Raw genomic sequence first — 19,874 nt, 5'->3', positions numbered from 1 at the left:
GGATTTTAGAACCACATGACCAAGTACATCTTCCTTGAGTACTTCATCTCTCCTATAGAATAACGAAGATTTTAGTTTATTTGAACTTTAGGAATTCAGAGCCAACTGATACACAAAAATCAATTCTTTGCATATATAGAGAAATATTATATAAAAACTTAGGCTTCACAGTTCTAACATTTAAACAATTTAGCTGGGAGCTTATTTAGCTGGGAAACACGTCTCTCCCTGACACTAAACACCAGTGAGGGATAAATAACTAATAGAACACAATGATCCTTAGAGATCCTCTTTAACCAGCTAGAGAGTACCTACCAAAGGTCTATGGCAAACACCAGAATTAATGGTCAAATGTTAGAAGCATTTCCTTTAGACCAATCAAGACAGGATATCAACCATTAATTATTGCTTTTATTCAACCTTATCCTGAAGGTCTCAGGCAGCTTAACATGACAATAAAAGAAATAAATGGTATAAGGTCTACAAAGGACAAAACTGTCATTATTCACATACACATTATGACCTACAAAGAAAACCAAAAAGAATTTCTAGACAAGTTATTATAATTAAGGAGAGAGGCTAGCAAGATGGCTGGATTTAAGATCAAAATGCGAAATCAATTGCATTTTTCTATAAGAGCAACAATTAGGAAATGTAATTTTTAAAAAGATATGACCCACATAGAAAAAAGGAATATTTAGTAATAAGTATAATAAAAGATATAAAAACCATAAGGAGAAAATTTTTAAATTTTATTGAGAGGACTTAAAGAGAACCAAAGTAAGCGTATACTACATTCATTGAGAAACAAATTCCACCATAGTATATCATAAAGATGTCAACTTTCCCCCAAACTGATCTATAGGGTCAATGCAATTCCAATAAAAATTTCAAATCTTTTCCTCAAAGAACTGGATAAGTTGATTCTAAAATGAAATGGAGAAGCAAATGCTAAATAAAACCCAAGACATTCTACCAGGAAAATAGATGGGGAGAATTTTCCCTACCAGATGCAAAAAATTACTATAGTGCTATAGTAAGTAAGACTGTATGATTTTTGGATAAAGGAAAAAAAAAAAAAAAAAAAAAAACCTGACCAGTGAAAAATAAAAAAGTCCAAGAGAGTTCCATGAAAATATGGAAATTGAATATGTCCAGAAATAATTCTGCACATTGATGGGGGAAAGTATGGATTATCTGAAAACTGGTGCTGAACAACTGATTTTTCGATACAGAAAGATCTGAGACTGGAACCCTACCTGACACCCTATACAAAAATAAAAAATAAATTTTAGGTTGAATCACTAAAGACCTAAATCTGAAAAGAAAAACTTTAAAATATTTATAAGAAATTACAGGTAAATATTATTATGATCATGGGAATAGAGAAATTATTTCTTAAATAAGACACAAAAGCATTCACCCATTCAAGGAATGACTGACACATTCAACTTCATTAAAAGTCACACTTTTTGGTTATCAAAAGGCTTCCTATTGAAGGTGAAAAAAACAAAATTACTCTTTCAACACTAGTCTCTTTCAACACTAAAATTTTATATTTTTTAGCATTTAAAAGTTCTATAAACCAGAAAAAGTACTTAAAACTGAAATAAGAGAAATGAAATAACTGAAATAACCAACATGATCTGCTGCTACCTGTCTTGCCTGACAAATCAGACGGTCTAATTACACATGATCCTCCACTAAATGATTTTAACAAAAGTTATTTATTTATTGAGCAACAAGCCACTTAATGACTAAAAAGGATAAAACCCAAATTATTAATAGTTATCTTCGGATTCTGAAATTATAGACGATTTTTGTTTTCTCTATATTTTTCTAGTTTTCCAAATTTTCTACCATGAACATTTTGAACTACGAATTCTACTCCAAAGAATCAATTCTGTAAGATACCAATGCAGATTTATAATAGCAAAAAGTGGATATAAAACAGAAATTTTTAAGGAAATTATACTATATTCATACTACTGAATATCATGAAGCCATTAAAAATTAATTTAGGAAAGACTTTTTAATAATATAAAAGATATTTTTGTAATACTGTGGAAAAATCAGGACATAAAAATATTTATATGAAAAAATCATGGCTATGTTAAAATAAAATGCAAAGAAAAGACAAAGGAAATCCTCCAAAATGTTAACAGTGGTTGTTTTGGGGAGCAATTTCTTCCCCTTCTTTCTCCCTTTTCTTATATCCCAAATCTCAATCCATAATGAGCTGTGAATGCGTTCTGCCACAATGAGAGGTACTGACATCCATTTACTGAATGCTTGAGTATTATTTTAAAAAAAAAAGTTTGAAATAACTTTTACTGTGGTGTTGATTTCTATGAGAACCTTGACAAACAAAGAAATGACACAGTGGGAAAAGAATAAAGAATTGGTCCACAAGTCACGAAAGGTGGTTTCTAATCCAGTGTTTGGGCAAGTCAATATAATAGATCTCAGTCTCTTCCCTTTTAAAATGAGGAAGTTGAATTAAATGATTCTCTCACTCTCAAATTCCATGATTCTCTGAAAGATAATATGTCCAAATTCGGTCATATTATGTGGCTATGTAGCCATGGGTAGAATCAACAGGCAGGAACTACATTAGCACCAGAGCTCTGCTCTAGATTTGCTTAGAAGAAGGGAAGCTATGGAATTCACCTGCATGAGGTACTTGGGGAAAGTGGTGCATGGTAACCCCAATCAAACCTGTGGTCACTTTTTCCAAGCCTACCCCGGATTTAAAGATTTCAGACAAGAACTAACTTTGAGCTTTCAAGGAGTGAAATGCTCTCGACTCACTAAACTCAACTAGTAGGTGACAAAATGGTTGCTTTCCTGATAAGCCCTAATATTTAGACCTCCCATGAGAGATAAATTGTATACTGGGCACTCTAGTAAATAGTACTAACAGATAAAAAGGTCCAAGATTGTGAAGAATCAGGAGATATTTTGAGATGCAAAAACACCTGTCTCCATCTCTACTGCTACTGTCCTGGTGGACCACTGCACTGGATCCTAACAGGTCTGTCTTCCTGCTTCTCTGCCCACAGTCCATTCTCCACACTGCAGCCAGAGTGACTGTCTTCAAAAGTAAAACAGAACTTGTCTTCTGCTGAAAGCATTCGTATAGCTCCACAGAGCACTTATAACAAAGCCCCCCAACTTCTCACCACGGTCCAAAGGCCACGCCTGCCTCTCTGGTCTAATCTCCTCCCACCCTCTCTATGTCCCCTCAGTGCTCAGCAGACTCCACTTCTGCTCCTCTTCCACCTGCTGACGACTCCATGCTCATTCCTTCCTTAAGGCCTTTCCTCAGCTGCTCCCTCCATCTGGGTGGCTCTTCCTTGAAATTGGATCCTTTTCTCCATTCAAGTCTAAGCTCAAATACCGACTCCCAGGAGAGACCTTGCCTGATCACCCAATCTACTTAAAGCCCCTCTGCCTCGTCATTCTCTATCACGCCCGCCCGTTTTATTTCCTTTATACTTTTTAATCCCTCTCTGAAATGTCCTTAATTTTCTTGCTTGCTTGTTTATTACCAATCTCACCGGTAGAATGTAAGTTCCCATGAGAGCAGGGACTATGCCATCTTCATCCCTAGAGAAAAGACTTGCATAAAGAAGGCACTTAATGAATATTGTCAAATAGATGAATTTAATATATGAAAGGCACCACAGCAGGGAAATTCACCACCCCTACATTTGAAAAACTCATTTGCATTCTCTCAGAAACTAGTCAGGAATATCTGATTCCCTTTCCTCTACAGTTCCCAAGACGACATAGTAAGGAAAGGATCAAGAAATTTCACATAACTGATGTGCTCATCTATCTTTTAGCAAGGATCATACGTATTTGAGGCACCAGATATAAAAAGCTTCCAGAAAGGAAAAACACATCAAATCTATCTGGAAGGCCAGATAGGATGAGTAATCATTGTAACAGAATAGCCAGAAGCTGAAAGTTGCCAAAAACCACGTCTTTACTCACTCTGAAGCTTACTGAAGTTACTAGGGAATGCATCAAACTGTGCCCACACCTATGCTAGGTACTGAGCACGATGCCACGCACAGAGCAAGTTCTGGAGAAACCACACATAAATGGATGGATGCGATGGATGGATGACTGACAGTAAAGAAAAGCTGAAGTACTGCACTCGGGACTGTTTCCATATGACGCTTACTGCCGTGATGAATGTTTGGAGAGGCTAGAAATTCATTTTTTAAAGTTTTTACCTTAGTATTGACAATGTCTTTCTGGATAGCCTCAGTCTATAAGATCTTAGTATTGTGTATCAACAATCAAAATATCGCATCTAAACGAGGAAGTTTTGAGATCTAGTGAACTGCCACATTTAACCCCATCTTCTGTGGGAGAAAAAGAGAAGTGGAGATGCAAAAATAAAAAGTAAATTTGAAGGTATCATAATAAAATCAGATAACAAGTGTCAGGCATCGTGCTACTGATTTTATATGCATCACCTCATTTAGTTCTCACAACAGTTTCATGGGGTAATAATAGTAGTACTGTATTCCCATGTCACAGGTGAGGAAACAGAGGCTTGGAAAAGCTAAGTACATTGCCCAGTAGCAGAAGTGGGATGTTAAATGAAGACCATCTCCTGACAGATGTCTCAAAGGGGATCCCTGCTGAATGACACAGAATCCTAGTCACTGCTAAGTAAATAAGAGCTGCCTTAGCTCAGGGCCAGCATCCTGGGTCCATCACTGAGTACACTGGAATGACAGTTAGTCCGAATTGCCCTGACGTCAGGAGATGCACAGCAAAGAAAAAAAAAAGTCATGTGTTAACTTCCAAGACTTGGGCATCAGCTAGTTTCGTGCAAAAGAAATGCTTTCTAACTTGACAGGTACAGATATTGACACCTGTTTTAAAAAGAATCATGGTAGAACTATTTTTATAGCTGCTGCAGACTGTTGAGAAAGTTTGGCAGTTTCAAAGTCTTTTATTCTCTGAAAATGTCAATCAATGGCAGGTTACAGTAAGAGACACTCGAGATAAAGCCTCCTCCAGAAAAACTCTCAGCCAAACTCCTTACATTTTTAACCTAAGGTGAACTACAAACACTAAGGAAGAGAGTGAGGCTGGCGAGGGGTACATGTCGTACGTTGAGATGTTGAGGTAAAGGTCCAATTTACGCCTGGATGCTGCCCAATTTACATTCCATAGAGAGCTTGCTAGTTGTTACTCAGCCCAACCCCCTCATCTGATACATAAAGAAACCAAAGCCCAGTGAGTACGGTGCCCTACCCAAGGTGACAGTAAAATAACAGCAGACCAGAATTTAAATTTACTTCTCCTATTACTGTGGGGCACTTTTCCACCAAACCTGTGTACCCTAACATGGTACGTGTTAAGAACTTGAAAAACAGAACAAGAAAGTGCTAGAACAGAAAGAGATCATTTCTGGCCAGAGTGATGGTAAAGATTGTACAGGGGCGGTAGTATTTTTTGGGATGAGTAGGAGTTCAATCAATGGAGATGAATAAAGGACAGGAAGAGAGAAGAATAACATTCTGGGCAGAGACAGCAGCACAGCAGGTCAGAACACTTTAAAAAGTAATCAGTTATCGTACAAAATGCCCTTTTTTATCTCACCGTTTCAGAAGCAGAAAGAAAGGGGCGCCAGGGGAGAGACGTGACAAAATACAATGTTAAAATGCCATTAATATTTCCTCCAATATTAACCATCATTCCAGTGTACTCAGTGATGGACCCAGGATGCTGGCCCTGAGCTGAGGCAGCTCTTATTTATTTAGCAGTGACTAGGATTCCGTGTCATTGATCCAATGATCGTGCTATGTGAAAAACACACAGCAAAATCCGAGAATAATTCAGCCACAAAATTAAATTAAGCTTAAAACTCAGACATATTTTATGGTACGCATTATTGTTGTTCTGCTTGGTAATTAGGTACAAAGAATCAATAGCTTATGAATATTATTGCAATTAATCTTACTTTTAACTTTATATAGCCAAAGCAAACATTTCTGGGTGGCTGAAAGTATCTGCCCTGGGAAAAGGGAGGAAATGGGCAGTTTGCGGGCCTTGGTTCCTTCCTGTACTCTCTCATTTTTACCAGTTTCAAGCATCATTCACGTAACAAATATATGAGCACCTACATATGCCACACTCAGCGCTAAGGACTGAGGCGCTGAAGGCCTCTCCTTGACCTCAGGAGAAGGCACTGTGGGTTCCTGTGTCTACCCAGTCCCACTGGAGAACACCTGGGCTGTGGCCTTCCCCTGGGCCACAGAGACCCAGAGGGTTCCAGCATTGCCTGTGAATCTTCCTACTTTGTTCATTTGACTCATTTTCCTCCCTTCCACAAATTGAGAAATTGTCAACCACAATTTTTTCCCTGTCCCTCTCCCAATAAGGTGAATTTGTATTATTTATATTAAAAACAAAAACAAAACAAAAAGCCCACAAACTAAAAACCCTAATTTTCAAACTATTACTTCCTGTGTGTGCTGCAAAGTGAAAACGGTTGGAAAGCACTGGCTTGCCTTGGAATACTTTTATACTTTGGTAATAGTTCAAGACTCCCCAACTTGGGTAACCTCTGGCAGGGCAATTCCCCGTCTTGGGTCTTAGTTTACTCACAAGTATGAAGAGGTGATTATACTAAATGATCCCTAATCTCTCTTCTAGTTCTACAGGACAGTTATTCTGTAAGTTGTAAAATGCCCTTATAATATCCTGAAAAATAAAAATTTGCCAAGAAAAAAAAAAGACAAAATGTAAAGTGAGACTTGGACACTGCTCCAGGTTGTTAGCTAATCCTTATTTATTTAGCAAATCTGACTGGGTGCCTGCTGTGTGCCAAAGAACCATGACTGATGATAGGAGTATGACTAAACCCTACGAGCATATTCCCTGTTCTCTTCAAGCGCATTGTCCACTGGGAACCATGGCCCACCCTCAAAAAAGGGCAATTATAATTTAGTGGGATAAATATTCAAATGGGGAAAAACACAGAGTGTTTGGGTATGTGATAGGAGTACCCATCCCAGCTGACGGACGGCTGAGTGAAAGAGGTGATATCCAAGACAAGACGTACAGAAAAGCAGGAGCTGGAGAGGGGGGTGGAGTGTGGGTGTGTGTGAGGTAGGAGTGAATGCTGTGGGAAAAGATGACATTCTAGGCAGAGGGAATACCATCTGCCAAGACCCAGAGCACAGTAACTTGGGTGTACGGCTGGAATTTGAAGCATTAATTCCAGTGGTACAGTGACAGGACATGTTAGGAAAAGCCCTGTGGCGGCAGAGTAGAGAGGGAACTGGAGGTGGGCAAGATGCAGGTGGGACGATCCAGAGGCTGCTAAGTCTACCAATACGCAGATTAGATGGGATGGGAACCAAAACCAGGGTTTGAAAGAGTATACCTGTCCATTCTGCTTGGAGAAATCAAACAAGGCTCCCTAGAAGATGAGGCAGAGGTCAGTCTTAAAGGATAGGAAGGAATATAATAGCATCTTGTTACCGTTGTAGTTTTATTTTTTTCATGTTCAGATTAAACTATAACTCTAAATTCTAAAAATAAGGTAGGGAAACTACGTTTGAAAGATTCTTGAAAAGGTCTCTTCATTTAAACACTTTCACTCAAACAAGTCCTTCAGTGTTGATACCTGAGAAGGCTTTCTCAGCAGCCTCCTATACCTCCTTATACAATCTCAGTGACATATCCAGACTCTAAACTCACTGTACATACACCGTAATGACGCTCAACCCCATAACTCTAGCTCAGACCTCTCTCCTGGTCTTTACATCCACCTAATGTCCCTCAAGCATCACAAAGTCATAGTTCCTTTCTATTTGGTTCTTTGCTATATTCCTGCCAGGAAACCTAATATAGCAGGTCAAAACTAATGTTAGTTTGTTTATTGAAAATTTAGATATCCTCTACTTTGAAGCTCCCGTTCAAGTCTATTGCCAATTTTTCTACTGGGCAAACTGTTAGTTCCCTCTTTTTAAGTATTTGATTGGTGTTAATTTAATTGGGTATATCTCCCACCAGATTAGGGAGGTATTATATCTCTTTCTTCTTTGTAAGTCTGACATGAAGCACAATACTGACACAAAAAGTAAGTGTGTCAAAATCTGTAAGAACAAGGTATTCATAAAATAATGCTAACAAAAAATTCATAAATAACTGCAAGACTGGGAAATACGCGGGGAAAAATATTCCTAAAATTGGGAGAGAAAAAGAGGGCTTCTTCAGAAGCACCATAAGTTCATGTCATACAGAACCCAGAAAAGTATACTTATAATTACATATACAAAAGACCATTTCTTAAAATTACATGATTACCAAAAGCAACAATGTCATTTGACTTTCAGAAAATTATTTTCAGGGTATATTTTATAACACCTAAAAAATATTTTAAATTGAGTTTTACATAGTAAGTTCTTTTTAACACTATCCCTTTATACCCTGCAAAATAGAATGCACTTCACCATAGCAACAGTTCTATATCAACTCCTACTCAAGTTAGAAAAAGCATATGTAAAAGAATCGAATATTCTGGAATATTCTGAGGTGCTTGCTGGAATAAACCACTCCATTTATTTGGTAAAAATTTAAATATAAGACTTCAATGTTTCCTTAAAACATTCCTATAATTAGGCAGAAGGCTGTTTTATGTTCTCAAATATTGCATTATTAAATAGCATAATACATTATTTAAAAGAAAGAGGAAAAGAGGGGAGAAAAGAAACAAAACAAAAATCAATGTCAAGGATAACATGCTTGGGATCAAGCTGGCTGGTGTGCTGGGGGATGGGAACAGGAAAAGGAAATGATGTTTAAGTGATTTATAAGTAAAATACAAACCAAGGTACTAAATGTTACAACCACATTACTTTCTCCAAAAAGCTATACCCTACTGGTATTATGGGAGCTGAAAATTCTTATGTTCACATAATCTTCTTTCAAAAGATAACAAAAGCATTAGTACTTATTAACTTGGTTTGATAAATTAAGTCATTTATAAATTCCCTAATGAGAATGAGCAAGGTTATAGACATTAGGGACTGGGTTATGTCTATAACCTTTGGTATGACACCATACCGAAAGTCTTTGTATGGTATCAGAATGTAACATTAAACTAGATGTACTTCAAAGCACTGCCTTTCACTTACCACCCTTGTGGCTGGCCAAATTGACCATGCGCATATCTTTACCATCCTTGCTCACAGCCCAGGATGGCTGCTCTGATGTTCTGGGCTTCTTTTCTCTGAGCTAATTTCCAATTGCTTCCCTACATTTCAATTCTTCCACTGTCCTCTGAAAAATTCTCAAATGCTTCCAAGTTTCTAACCTCCACGGTTAACATTTCCTTCATACATTGGCTGTTAACTTCCTTTCAGTCCTCTGATGTGGAGGCTGAGCTTTTTGCCACATCCTACCATAAGTATCAGTGTTCAGAGGTTCTCCCAGTTCTGCTTTTTCAGGGCTTTCCCATCTCTACTTGTCCTCAGTGCAGACACTACAGACCTCCAGGTCACCAGTCTCCATCTCCTGGAATCTCTGATACCTGGACAACCTTCATCTTCCACTACAAATCCTGCTGTTATGTTAGATGATTTCAACATCCACATGGATGATTCTTTCCCAAACTCTTTACTTGATCTCCTCATTGCAAAGACTTCCACTTCTGCTAGTCACCTTCCTTGGCCATACCTAGTGATACAGGCCAAATGAAAGGGCTCCTCACTATAGAAACTTTTAACCTGAATCATAGAAATCTTCTACCCCTGCTTTGGATAATTACCCTAAAACTTCTGATGCATACTTGTTGATTGTAATCATTGAAGCCTAATGTTCTCTCCTACCAGTTCTGGGCCTAACTCCTGGACAATTAACAACACCTGAATGACTGGTTGAATAGATTCATTAAAATCTAATATTTCCTTATTCAGGGGCCTTGGGGATGTGGAGGATGCCCCAGTAAGGTTGTCAGTCGCAACCAAACAAGCCAACATGGTCTTCTAGGCAGATCTCAAGACCCCTTCCTCTCACCTGAGATCAGATAGGGTGAGAGCTCCATAAATCCCCCTATAGGTAGGGACAGCTCTACGGCCCTGTCCAGCAGGAAGTAGATACAGAAGAAAAGACCTTCTGTCCCTCAACTTCCCACAGAGATTTTAAGGGGATCACATCTCTCAAGGGGAAAACAAGGCAGGCAGTTAAAGATAGACATCAGGTCTCCGCATTCCTGCATAATCTACAGAATGTGACCGCCCAAAAGACCTCCCCTCTCTGCCCAAAACTTCCCCCTTTTCATTGTAATTATCTACCCCTATGAGGGACAAATGGGTACAAAATACCCAACTAGATTAAACCGGCCACTCACACCTGCGCAGTAAAGGCCACAAAGACCTTCATTTCACCTGGCCTCCTTATACAATCATTATAATATCATACATATGTCTGGAAGTTCATTAATATCATTATAACAGACTGAATTCTGGGAAGGACCATGCGCAGTCTAAAAAGATGAGGTAATAGCCTCTTATAAATCACAGGTGTCAATCAAGTGTTCCCACACCCAGAAAGGAACAGCCCATTCTAGAGAAAAAAGATAAAAACTCCAAGTCCTCACCAGTCCGAGCCCTTTTGAGCCTCCTGAGCCTTGCCTTTTCTTGGGGCTCGCTCCAAACCCTGTGGAGTGTACTTTCTCTCCTAACAATGGCTCTTGAGCCATTCTCTGTTGCTCGGGTCCACTCCCATTTCTTTGGAGTGTACTATCTCTTCTATTAAACTATTCATTCACTATTTCTGTGTTTCGTTCAATTCTTTGCTCGAGATGCCAAGAACCTGGACACCAAGCTGAGGAAGGCCCCCTCTGCAGAACACTAGGATCTTGCCATCACTCAGAAGAACACATCCTCTGAAATCTTAGCCATTTCATTGTCTGATAAGACCTCTCTCGCTTAACCATGTCCTACATATTAATTCTTTGATCTCATCGCCAGATTAATTTTACTCTATATTGACAAAGACTCTCTTCTCGACCAAATTCCAGTCAGGCTCCTCTGAGTCCTCTTCTTGATTAAGCCTCACACTTGTCCTATAAAAACTGCACCCTCTCAGCACAAATCATTTCATTTACCTTCCCCACTAAGAGGCCAGAACAAACATTAGCATAATTTCTAACAGCTCGAGGCCACATCCTTAGGATGACCCCAGTTCCCCTTACAGTGCCAGCCTGAGAAAGCTCAGTGCTGTCTGGAGAACTTACTGTGTGTTCCAGCCAAAAACTTAGTGATAGGCAGATAGGCCCCTGAACCTCCTCTGAGAGCAGTTATTTCAGAAAACTTGCAATTATAAATCCTTTCTCTGCCTCTTTGAGATGTAAATCTTCTCCTACCTAGAACTCAGTTTTCAAGGACTTAAGAACCATCTCCTTAAAATGCAAACATTAGAGGAGATAACCCTCCCATTTCTTCCTAATCCCAGTGGGAAGGTATAAGCACCAGTTATCAGTAAACCCAGACAGGTTTTACATTAACCAATCCTCTTTCCTGCTTTTTATGTTTTCACTTCCTTGAATCTGCTCAAGCCCCTCCCCTATTCCCCACCCCCATTCCTCCTCCTTATTCCCTCTTTCTCCCTTTAAAATGCTCAGTCACTCCAAGAAAAAGCTAAAGGAGTTCATCACCACCAAAACAGTATTACAAGGAATGTTAGAGGGACTTCTTTAAGATGAAAAAGATCAAAAATATGAAAACAATGCCAATAGCTACATATCTATCCAAAATTGCTTTCAATGCAAATAGATTAAATGCTCCAATCAAAAGACATAGGGTGAATGAATGGATAAGAAAACAAGACCCTTACACATGCTGCCTACAAGAGACTCACTTCAGATTGAAAGACAAACACAGACTGAAAGTAAAGGGATAGACAAAGATATTTCATGAAAATGGAAACAAGCAAACAAAAAAGCTGAGGAAGCAATACTTACAACCAAACAAAATAGACTTTAAAACAAAGGCTGCAACAAAAGACAAAGGACCTTGTTAAGACAGAGGACTGTAATGGTGGCACTAAATCTTCTATTTTAAGATTTGCCTCTCTGGTCTTTTCCAAAGCTTTCTTTTTTTTCTTTGACTCCTAATGATTCTGCTTCATTATCATTTACTCTACAGGCCAGTTTCAATGTTTCTATTTAGTTCAGCCCAGCGATGGCCCTGTGACTTGGGACAGTTTTTATATCTGTATGGGATTCACTCCTGGCTCCAACTTAAATATACATAACATATGCTAAGGTTATGTAAACCAGTTTAACTGCATCCCCCACCCCAACAGAAAAAGCCAAACTCAATAGAAAATTCTACTATAGGCCAAAGACGCCTTAGGCCTGGAGAAACCGCCCAGAATATGCTGAATAGAAACCATCTTATCTTAGAAGCCATCCTGCCCTGCTCTCTGCTTGCTTGTGATGCATTGAAGAGGAACAGCCAGTTTACCTGTCCCCTATAAAACTCCATACCCCTCTTACTCGGAGAGGTTATGGTCTTTTCTAACCTGACCTCCCGCAGCTCAAACATGCCAAATAAATTCTAATAGACCGATTTTGGTCTCCTGCAACTCATTCCTCCAGCCGTGCCTAACAGCCCTGGAATCCCATTTCTGGGTATTTATCCGAAGAAAACCAAAACACTACTTCAAGCAGACATGTGCATCCATATGTTTACTGCAGCATTGTATACAATGGCCAAAATGTGGAGGCAGCCTGGGTGTCTGTCGATGGCAGAATGGATAAAGAGTAGGTGGTACATATATACAATGGAATACTGCTCGGCCATGGAAGGGAATGGGTTCTTGCCATCTGCAGTGACATGGATGGACTTGGAGGGTATTGTACTGAGTGGAGTATATCAGACAGAGAAAAGACGGATGCATTGTGATTTCACTTATATGTGGAATCTAAAGAACAAACAAAAGAGAAACTCATAGATACTGAGAATATTCTGATGGTTGCTGGACACGAAGAGGGTTAGGGAGGTGGGTGAAAAAAGGTGAAGGGATTAAGATGTACATATTGGTAGCCACAAAATAGCCATGAGATATAAATAAAACATATGGAATATAGTCAATAATATGGTAATAACTATGTATAGTGCCAGAAGAGTACTAGACTAGACAGGGGAGTTACTTCTTAAATTATATAAATGTCTAACCACTATGCTGTACACCTGATGTAATGTACAGCATAGGGAATATAGTCAATAATATCGTGTTGGCATGGTAGTGTCAGATGGTTACTGGACTTATCATGGTGCTCACTTCTTTACGTATATAAATATTGAATAACTATAATATACACCTGAAACTAATATATTGTATGTTAGTTATATTTTTAATAAAAATCTTTAAAAACATAATAATAAAATGCCCAGTCACTATTATGCACAAATTGAAGATGAGCTCAGTTCATGCTGGACTCTTTACCCTACTGAATAAAACTACCCTTAATGCTTTAATTAGCGTACGGCTTTCTTTATCTTTGATGACATAACACACACACAAACACATACACACACACACACACACACACACACACACACACACACACACACCCTCCCACAAGTTCACTTTTTTCCCCAGCTTCAATCACTCTCTTGCTAGTACAGTAGTACCCCCTTATCTGCGGTTTCACTTTCCACAGTTTTAAGTACCACGGTCAACAGAGGTATGAAAATATTAAATGGAAAATTCTAGAAATAAACAATTCATAAGTTTTAAGTTGCACAACATTCTGAGTATGGTGATATAATCTTTTGCCGCCCTGCTCCAGCCTGCCATGGACGTGAATCATCCTGAGCTATAGGGTAATAGCCTGTCTTCTTTGCTAGACAGAATGCTCTCTGAAGGCAGGAAGTATTTCTGTCTTGCTTACCACTGTCTTAATACCTGCTTCATTACCTGGGGCTAAATAGGCACTCAGTATGTGTTAAATGAATGATACTTAGGATCATCAATGTTCTGTTAGAGAACGTTAGCCCACATGACAAAAATTCTCATCACTGAAATCAGCTGAAGCATCTCTGATTCTTTCACAGAATATTTGAATGTAGTGGAGCATGAAAATGCTCCATTATACATCACAATACACTAATAGGAATTTGCAAAACCATAGTATGATTCTATCCCATTAGCAGTTGTGGGCATTTATAAATATAAAATATTTTTACTGGGTAACCCAGGATAACTAATTAAGACTAATCCTTTAGTTGATGAATCTTTTCCTCTATAGATCATTTTTCATTAGAAACAGCACTCCGTATTTGGCAGTAAATATAAAACTATAGCAAAGGATTAGTTCATTTAAAGCCAAAATTAAAACTTGGGTACATTTTAAAAACATTATTTGGTATTTAAAAGTCTGTGATCAAAGTTATCACCTTTAATTATTTTTGGCATAATGAATTATATTACTTACTGATAAATTTGTACTATTGGGAACATACTGGTCCTGTTCTCCAAGCAACACATCAATCACAGGATGCCGGCCATTTTTAATTATGATTTTCCTTTCCTCTTGTACAGTTGGTCTGTAAAAACAAGCATGTTTCAATGTATAGGCTTGGAAAAAGCATTTTAAAAAATTTCTAAGATAGCATGGAAAATTTCTGGCCAGTCTGTCAAACAACAAAATCTTAAACATGGACTTTAGGTACATACATTCAGATTAAGACTTTGAGTATAAAAGTTAAATTTTAATTATAAAATAAGAATTGGGAAGACAATTATAATAGTGCTCTGAAGCACAAACTTTAGCAGAGTCTTGCGTGATGGCTCCACTACTGAGATCTACCTTTTTTACAAGATCCTTTTTATTTTTTATATTTCTTCTTATTCTATAAGATATTTTCATTAATAAAAATTATAGTTCAGATTATTGCTACTTAAATAATTTTCAGTAGTAAGCATAATAAAATAATCATGTAAAATTATTTCTACATTTGTTACATTAATATAAATTATGTGTTGAATTTGGGGACGTAATGTCTTAAAATTTTCATATTCTGTTTAATTAAAACATCTTTATGGTCTTCAGTATTTTTTAGAACTTTAAAAAAAATGTTATTAAGTTTATTGGGGTGACATTGGTTAGTAAAATTATAAAGGTTTCAAGTGTACATTTCTGTAATACATCATCTATATAGTGCATTGTGTGTTCACCTCCCAGAGTCAGTTCTCCTTCCATCACAAAACATTTGGCCTCTTTTTCCCTCTTCTATAACCCCTTCTCCCCCTTTACCCTCTGGTAACCACTGAACTGTTGTCAGCGTCTATGAGTTTTTGTTTGTTTATCTTGTTTACTTGTTGCTTTCAGATTTATATCCCACATATGAAGTCATTTGGTTCTTGACTTTTTCTATCTGACTTATTTCACTTAGCATGATAATTTCAAGATCCATCCATGTTGTCACAAATGGCAGTATTTCATCTTTACTTATGGCCAACTAATATTCCATTGTACAAGGTATGATTGAAAAATATGGTGAATGTTTAAATTTTTAAAAACTTAATACAGTAAGACACATTGCCATTAATCCCCCTCAAAATACTCCCTCTCACTTCAAACAAACTTATCCCATCTTTCTTGCCACTTTCTGAAGGAATTCTGGAGGTACTCTTTCGTGAGTGTCTTTACTTCTTCCTCCATCATGACAATGCTCCACGTCACACATTGCTTCTGGTATGGCAATTTCTGTCAAATAAAAACATTACGGTGTGTCCTCATCCACTATTCACCGGATCTGGCACTGCGCAACTTCTGGCTCTTCCCCAAAGTCAAAATGACCATGAAAGGAAAACATTTTGAATCAATCAGGATATTGAGGAAACCATGACAGCACAACTAAAGACACTCATGAAAGAGGATTGCCAGAACTGCCTCAGTAAGTGGCAAGAATGATGGGATAAGTGTGTTTGAAGTGAGGGGGCGTATTCCGAGGAGGATTAATGGCAACGTGTTTTTTACTGTAATAATTTTTTAAAAATGTAAACATTCACCATATATTTTGATCACACCTCATATATATGTATTACATCTTCTTTATCCAATCATCTATCAAAGGACATTCCAGTTGTTTCCATGTCTTGGCCACTGTTAATACTGCAATGGACACAGGGGTACGTATGTCTTTACGAATAAATGTTTTCAGATTTTTTGGGTAGATACCCAGAAGAGGCATTGCTGGATCATTCAGTAATACTATTCTTAATTTTTTGAGGAAAGTTGATACTGTTTTCCATAGTGACTGTACCAATTTACATTCACACCAGCAGTGTATGAGGGTTCCTTTTTTTCTATAACCTCTCCAGTACTTGTTAGTACTTGTCTTGCTGATAATAGCCATTCTAACAATATGAGGTGGTTTTGATTTGCATTTTCCTAATGACTAATGAAGTTGAGCATTTTTTTTCATATATCTGTTGGCCATTTGTTTGTTTTCTTGGGAGATGTGTCTGTTCAGGTTTTCTGCCCATTTTTTAATTGAGTTGTTTGATTTTTATTGTTGTTGAGTTGTACGAGTTCTTTATGCATTTTGGATATTAGCCCCTTATCAAAGGTGTTGTTTGCAAATATCTTCTCCCATTCGGGTGGTTGCGTCTTTGTTTTGTTTATAGTTTCTTTTGCTGTGCAGAAGCTTTTTAGTTTGATATAGTCCCATTCATTTACTTTAGCTTTTACTTCCCTTGCCTTTGAAGTCAAATTCATAAAATCCTCTTTGAACTCAAGGTCCCTATGTTTAGTACCTACACTTTGTTCTATGCAACTTACTGTTTCAGGTCTTATGTTTAGGTCTTTGATCCATTTTGAGTTAATTTTGGTATATGGTGACAGATAGTAGTCTAGTTTCATTCTTTTGCATGTGGGTTTCCAATTTTCCTAGCACCATTTATTGAAGAGGCTTTCTTTACTCCATTGTATGTTTTTGGCTCCTTTGTCGAAAATTGTCTGCCCATACATATATGGGTTTATTTCTTAGGTTCTCAATTCTATTCCATTGGTCGGTGTGTATGTTTTTCTGCCATTACCACGCTGTTTAGATTATTATCACTTTGTGATATAAACTGAAGTCAGATAACTCCAGCATTGTCCTTTTTTCTTAGGATTACGTTGACCATTTGGGGTCTTTACTGATTGCATACAACTCCGATGATTTTTTTTTCCTATTTCTTGAAAAAAATGCCATTGGGATTTTGATAGGGATTAAATTAAATCTGTATATTGCTTTGGGTAATATGGCCATTTTGCCTATATTGATTCTTGTAATCCATGAACACAGAATATCTTTCCATTTCTTTGTGTCTTCTTCAATTTCTTTTAATAATGTCTTATGGTATTCAACACATAGGTCCTTCACATGCTTTGTAAAGTTTATTCCAAGGTATTGTATTCTTTTGGTTGCAACAGCAAAAGGAATTGCTTTTTTTATTTCTTTTTCTAAAATTTCATTGTCAGTATAGGAACGCAATGGAATTTTGTACCTTGATTTTGTATCCTGCAACTTTATTGATTTGTTAATTGTTTCTAATAGTTTTTTGGTGGAGTCTTTAGGGTTTTCAATATAAAGAATCATTATCTGCAAAAAGTGACAATTTAACTTCTTCATTCCCAATCTGGATGCCTTTTATTTATTTCTCTTTTGCCTAACTGCTCTGGCTAGGACTTCCAATACTATGTTGAATAACAGTGATGACGGGGGGGCAAGGGGTTAGGGGGGTGCTCTGTCTTATTCCTGATCTTAATAATCTTAGAGGAAAAAATTTCAGTTTTTCACCATTAAGTATATTAGCTAAGGGTTTGTCATATATGGCCTTTATTATGTTGAGATACTTTCCTTCTATTCCCATTTTATTAAGTGTTTTAATCATAAATGGATATAGTACCTTGTGAAATGATTTTTCTGCATCTATTGATATGATCATATAATTTTTATTCTTTATTTTGTTTATGTGGTGTATCACACTGATCGATTTAAAAAACATCTTTCTATGGTCTTTGGTATCTTTTGGGACATTGATACAAAAAACTTTTTTTGCTTTGCTGGTCTTGTTTTGTAAACTTTAATATTTCTATTTTTACCTATAACTTTAGTTATCAGATCTTCAGCATTGTTTGAAAGCTGATACATGGAATATTAGCTGTTCTCTATTGTTGAATATTTAAACTGTTTAGACCTTCACTGTTATAAACAATGCTTCAATGAACAACTCTACACATGTGTCCATATGCATATGTCCAAGTGTTTCTCTAAGCCAGAGGAAATTTCCAAAGTGGAATTTCTAAGTCATAGGGTATGCATAATTTTTATTTTAATACATAAGAGTAGCTATATCAATTTTCCTTCCCACCAGCAGTATATGAAAGTTGACTTTTTTTTCATCTCTTCACCTAAAGTTGGTATTATCAATCTTTCTAATTTTTAATAATATGGTGGATGAATTGTGTCATCTCATTGTTTTAATTTGCCGTCATTCATTACTAAGATTAAACACCTTTTCATCAATTTCTTGGCCGTTTGTTGGTCTTTTTCCCTATAATATCTTAACAATGACCTCCTCTAGTTCGCTGACTCAGAACTTTCACATATAAGCACATTTCTGAACTTATAACATCAAGAAATGCTACTTTCCTACATACTTAAATTCTTCTTCTTATATATATCTTGTTAATAAAACCCCAAGAATGTATACTCACATTTCTCAAAGAAAGTGACTGAAGTATCTTCTGAGTAAACAATTTAAAACCATACTTTGGAAAGACACATTTATAATCACAGGAAAAAGACAGTTTTTAAATTTTAGAATATAATTCTAAATATAGACTTTTTAATCTAGATGGGTTATGAACTTGCTATAAAAAAAATGAAATCATCTATAAGTGATACCAGTTATAAAATAAAATCCTCAGTGCTCTGTCATGTGGAATCAATACCCTATTTCCCCAAAAATAAGACCTAGCTGGACCGTGAGCTCTAATGTGTATTTTGGAGCAAAAATTAATATAAGACCCGGTCTTATTTTAATATAAGACTGGGTATAATATTATATAATAACATAATATAATAATATAATACCGGGCATAATATAATACCGGGTCTTATATAAGACCGAGTATAATATAATATAATATAATATAATATAATATAATATAATATAATATAATATAATATAATATACTATACTATAATACCGGGTCTTATATTAATTTTTGCTCCAAAAGACACATTAGAGCTGATGGTCCGGCTAGGTCTTATTTTCTGGGAAACACAGTATATCATATTCATGACATTGATATGATTTCCCAGGAAGGTTTTCACTGCAAAATAAAATTTTGAGTGATTTGTTCTGCTCTAAAATCTACACTGACTTACTCTGCTGCTATCAAAATTATATAATGGCAAAACACTTCCTGGTTGAGTAAGAAGCAAATGATAATTCGCAGAGCTGAGATTATCATCTAGGATAGGATAATTGTAGCAAAAAAGATACGAAACTTATGCTGATGAAATCTTATGGCATTGAAGAAGAACTAAGGAAATCTGGGTGCTGCCTGGAAAGAATGAAACATCGAATTTAAACAAGTTTATTTGTTTTATTTTTTATTGGTAAAATTGCATCTTTCTCTTTTAACTGCCCCAGAGAAACAGAATATGATTTATATTAGTAAAACATATAATATCGAGAATATAAGTTGAATAGAAAGACCTAGAATAAAAACTTTTACCTAAAATGGATAAAATATCTATAGCATTTAGAAAGAAAAGACTGCAATTATGAAGCCAAATAATCAATTTGAACTAACTACAATAGCT

At 36.7% G+C, this 19,874-nt stretch overlaps 1 protein-coding gene across 5 annotated transcripts in view; it reads right to left on the bottom strand.

Moving 5' to 3' along the window:
* MSH3 (mutS homolog 3) overlaps positions 1 to 19,874 on the bottom strand; it is a 195,128-nt gene that overhangs the window by 30,650 nt on the left and 144,604 nt on the right. For all 5 annotated transcript variants that reach the window (XM_088796585.1, XM_088796586.1, XM_074328782.2 and 2 more), the window contains one exon: positions 14,483 to 14,594. In XM_088796585.1, the coding sequence (XP_088652711.1) occupies positions 14,483 to 14,594 (112 nt within the window). The remainder of the gene's footprint in view (positions 1 to 14,482; positions 14,595 to 19,874) is intronic.

The sequence above is a fragment of the Rhinolophus sinicus genome, chromosome 3 (assembly GCF_057876585.1).
Source record: "Rhinolophus sinicus isolate RSI-liver-muscle chromosome 3, RSI-T2T, whole genome shotgun sequence".
Classification (NCBI taxonomy): Eukaryota; Metazoa; Chordata; class Mammalia; order Chiroptera; family Rhinolophidae; genus Rhinolophus; species Rhinolophus sinicus.
The sequence above is the reverse complement of the archived record's forward strand: the minus strand, read 5'-3'. Positions and strand labels throughout refer to the sequence as shown.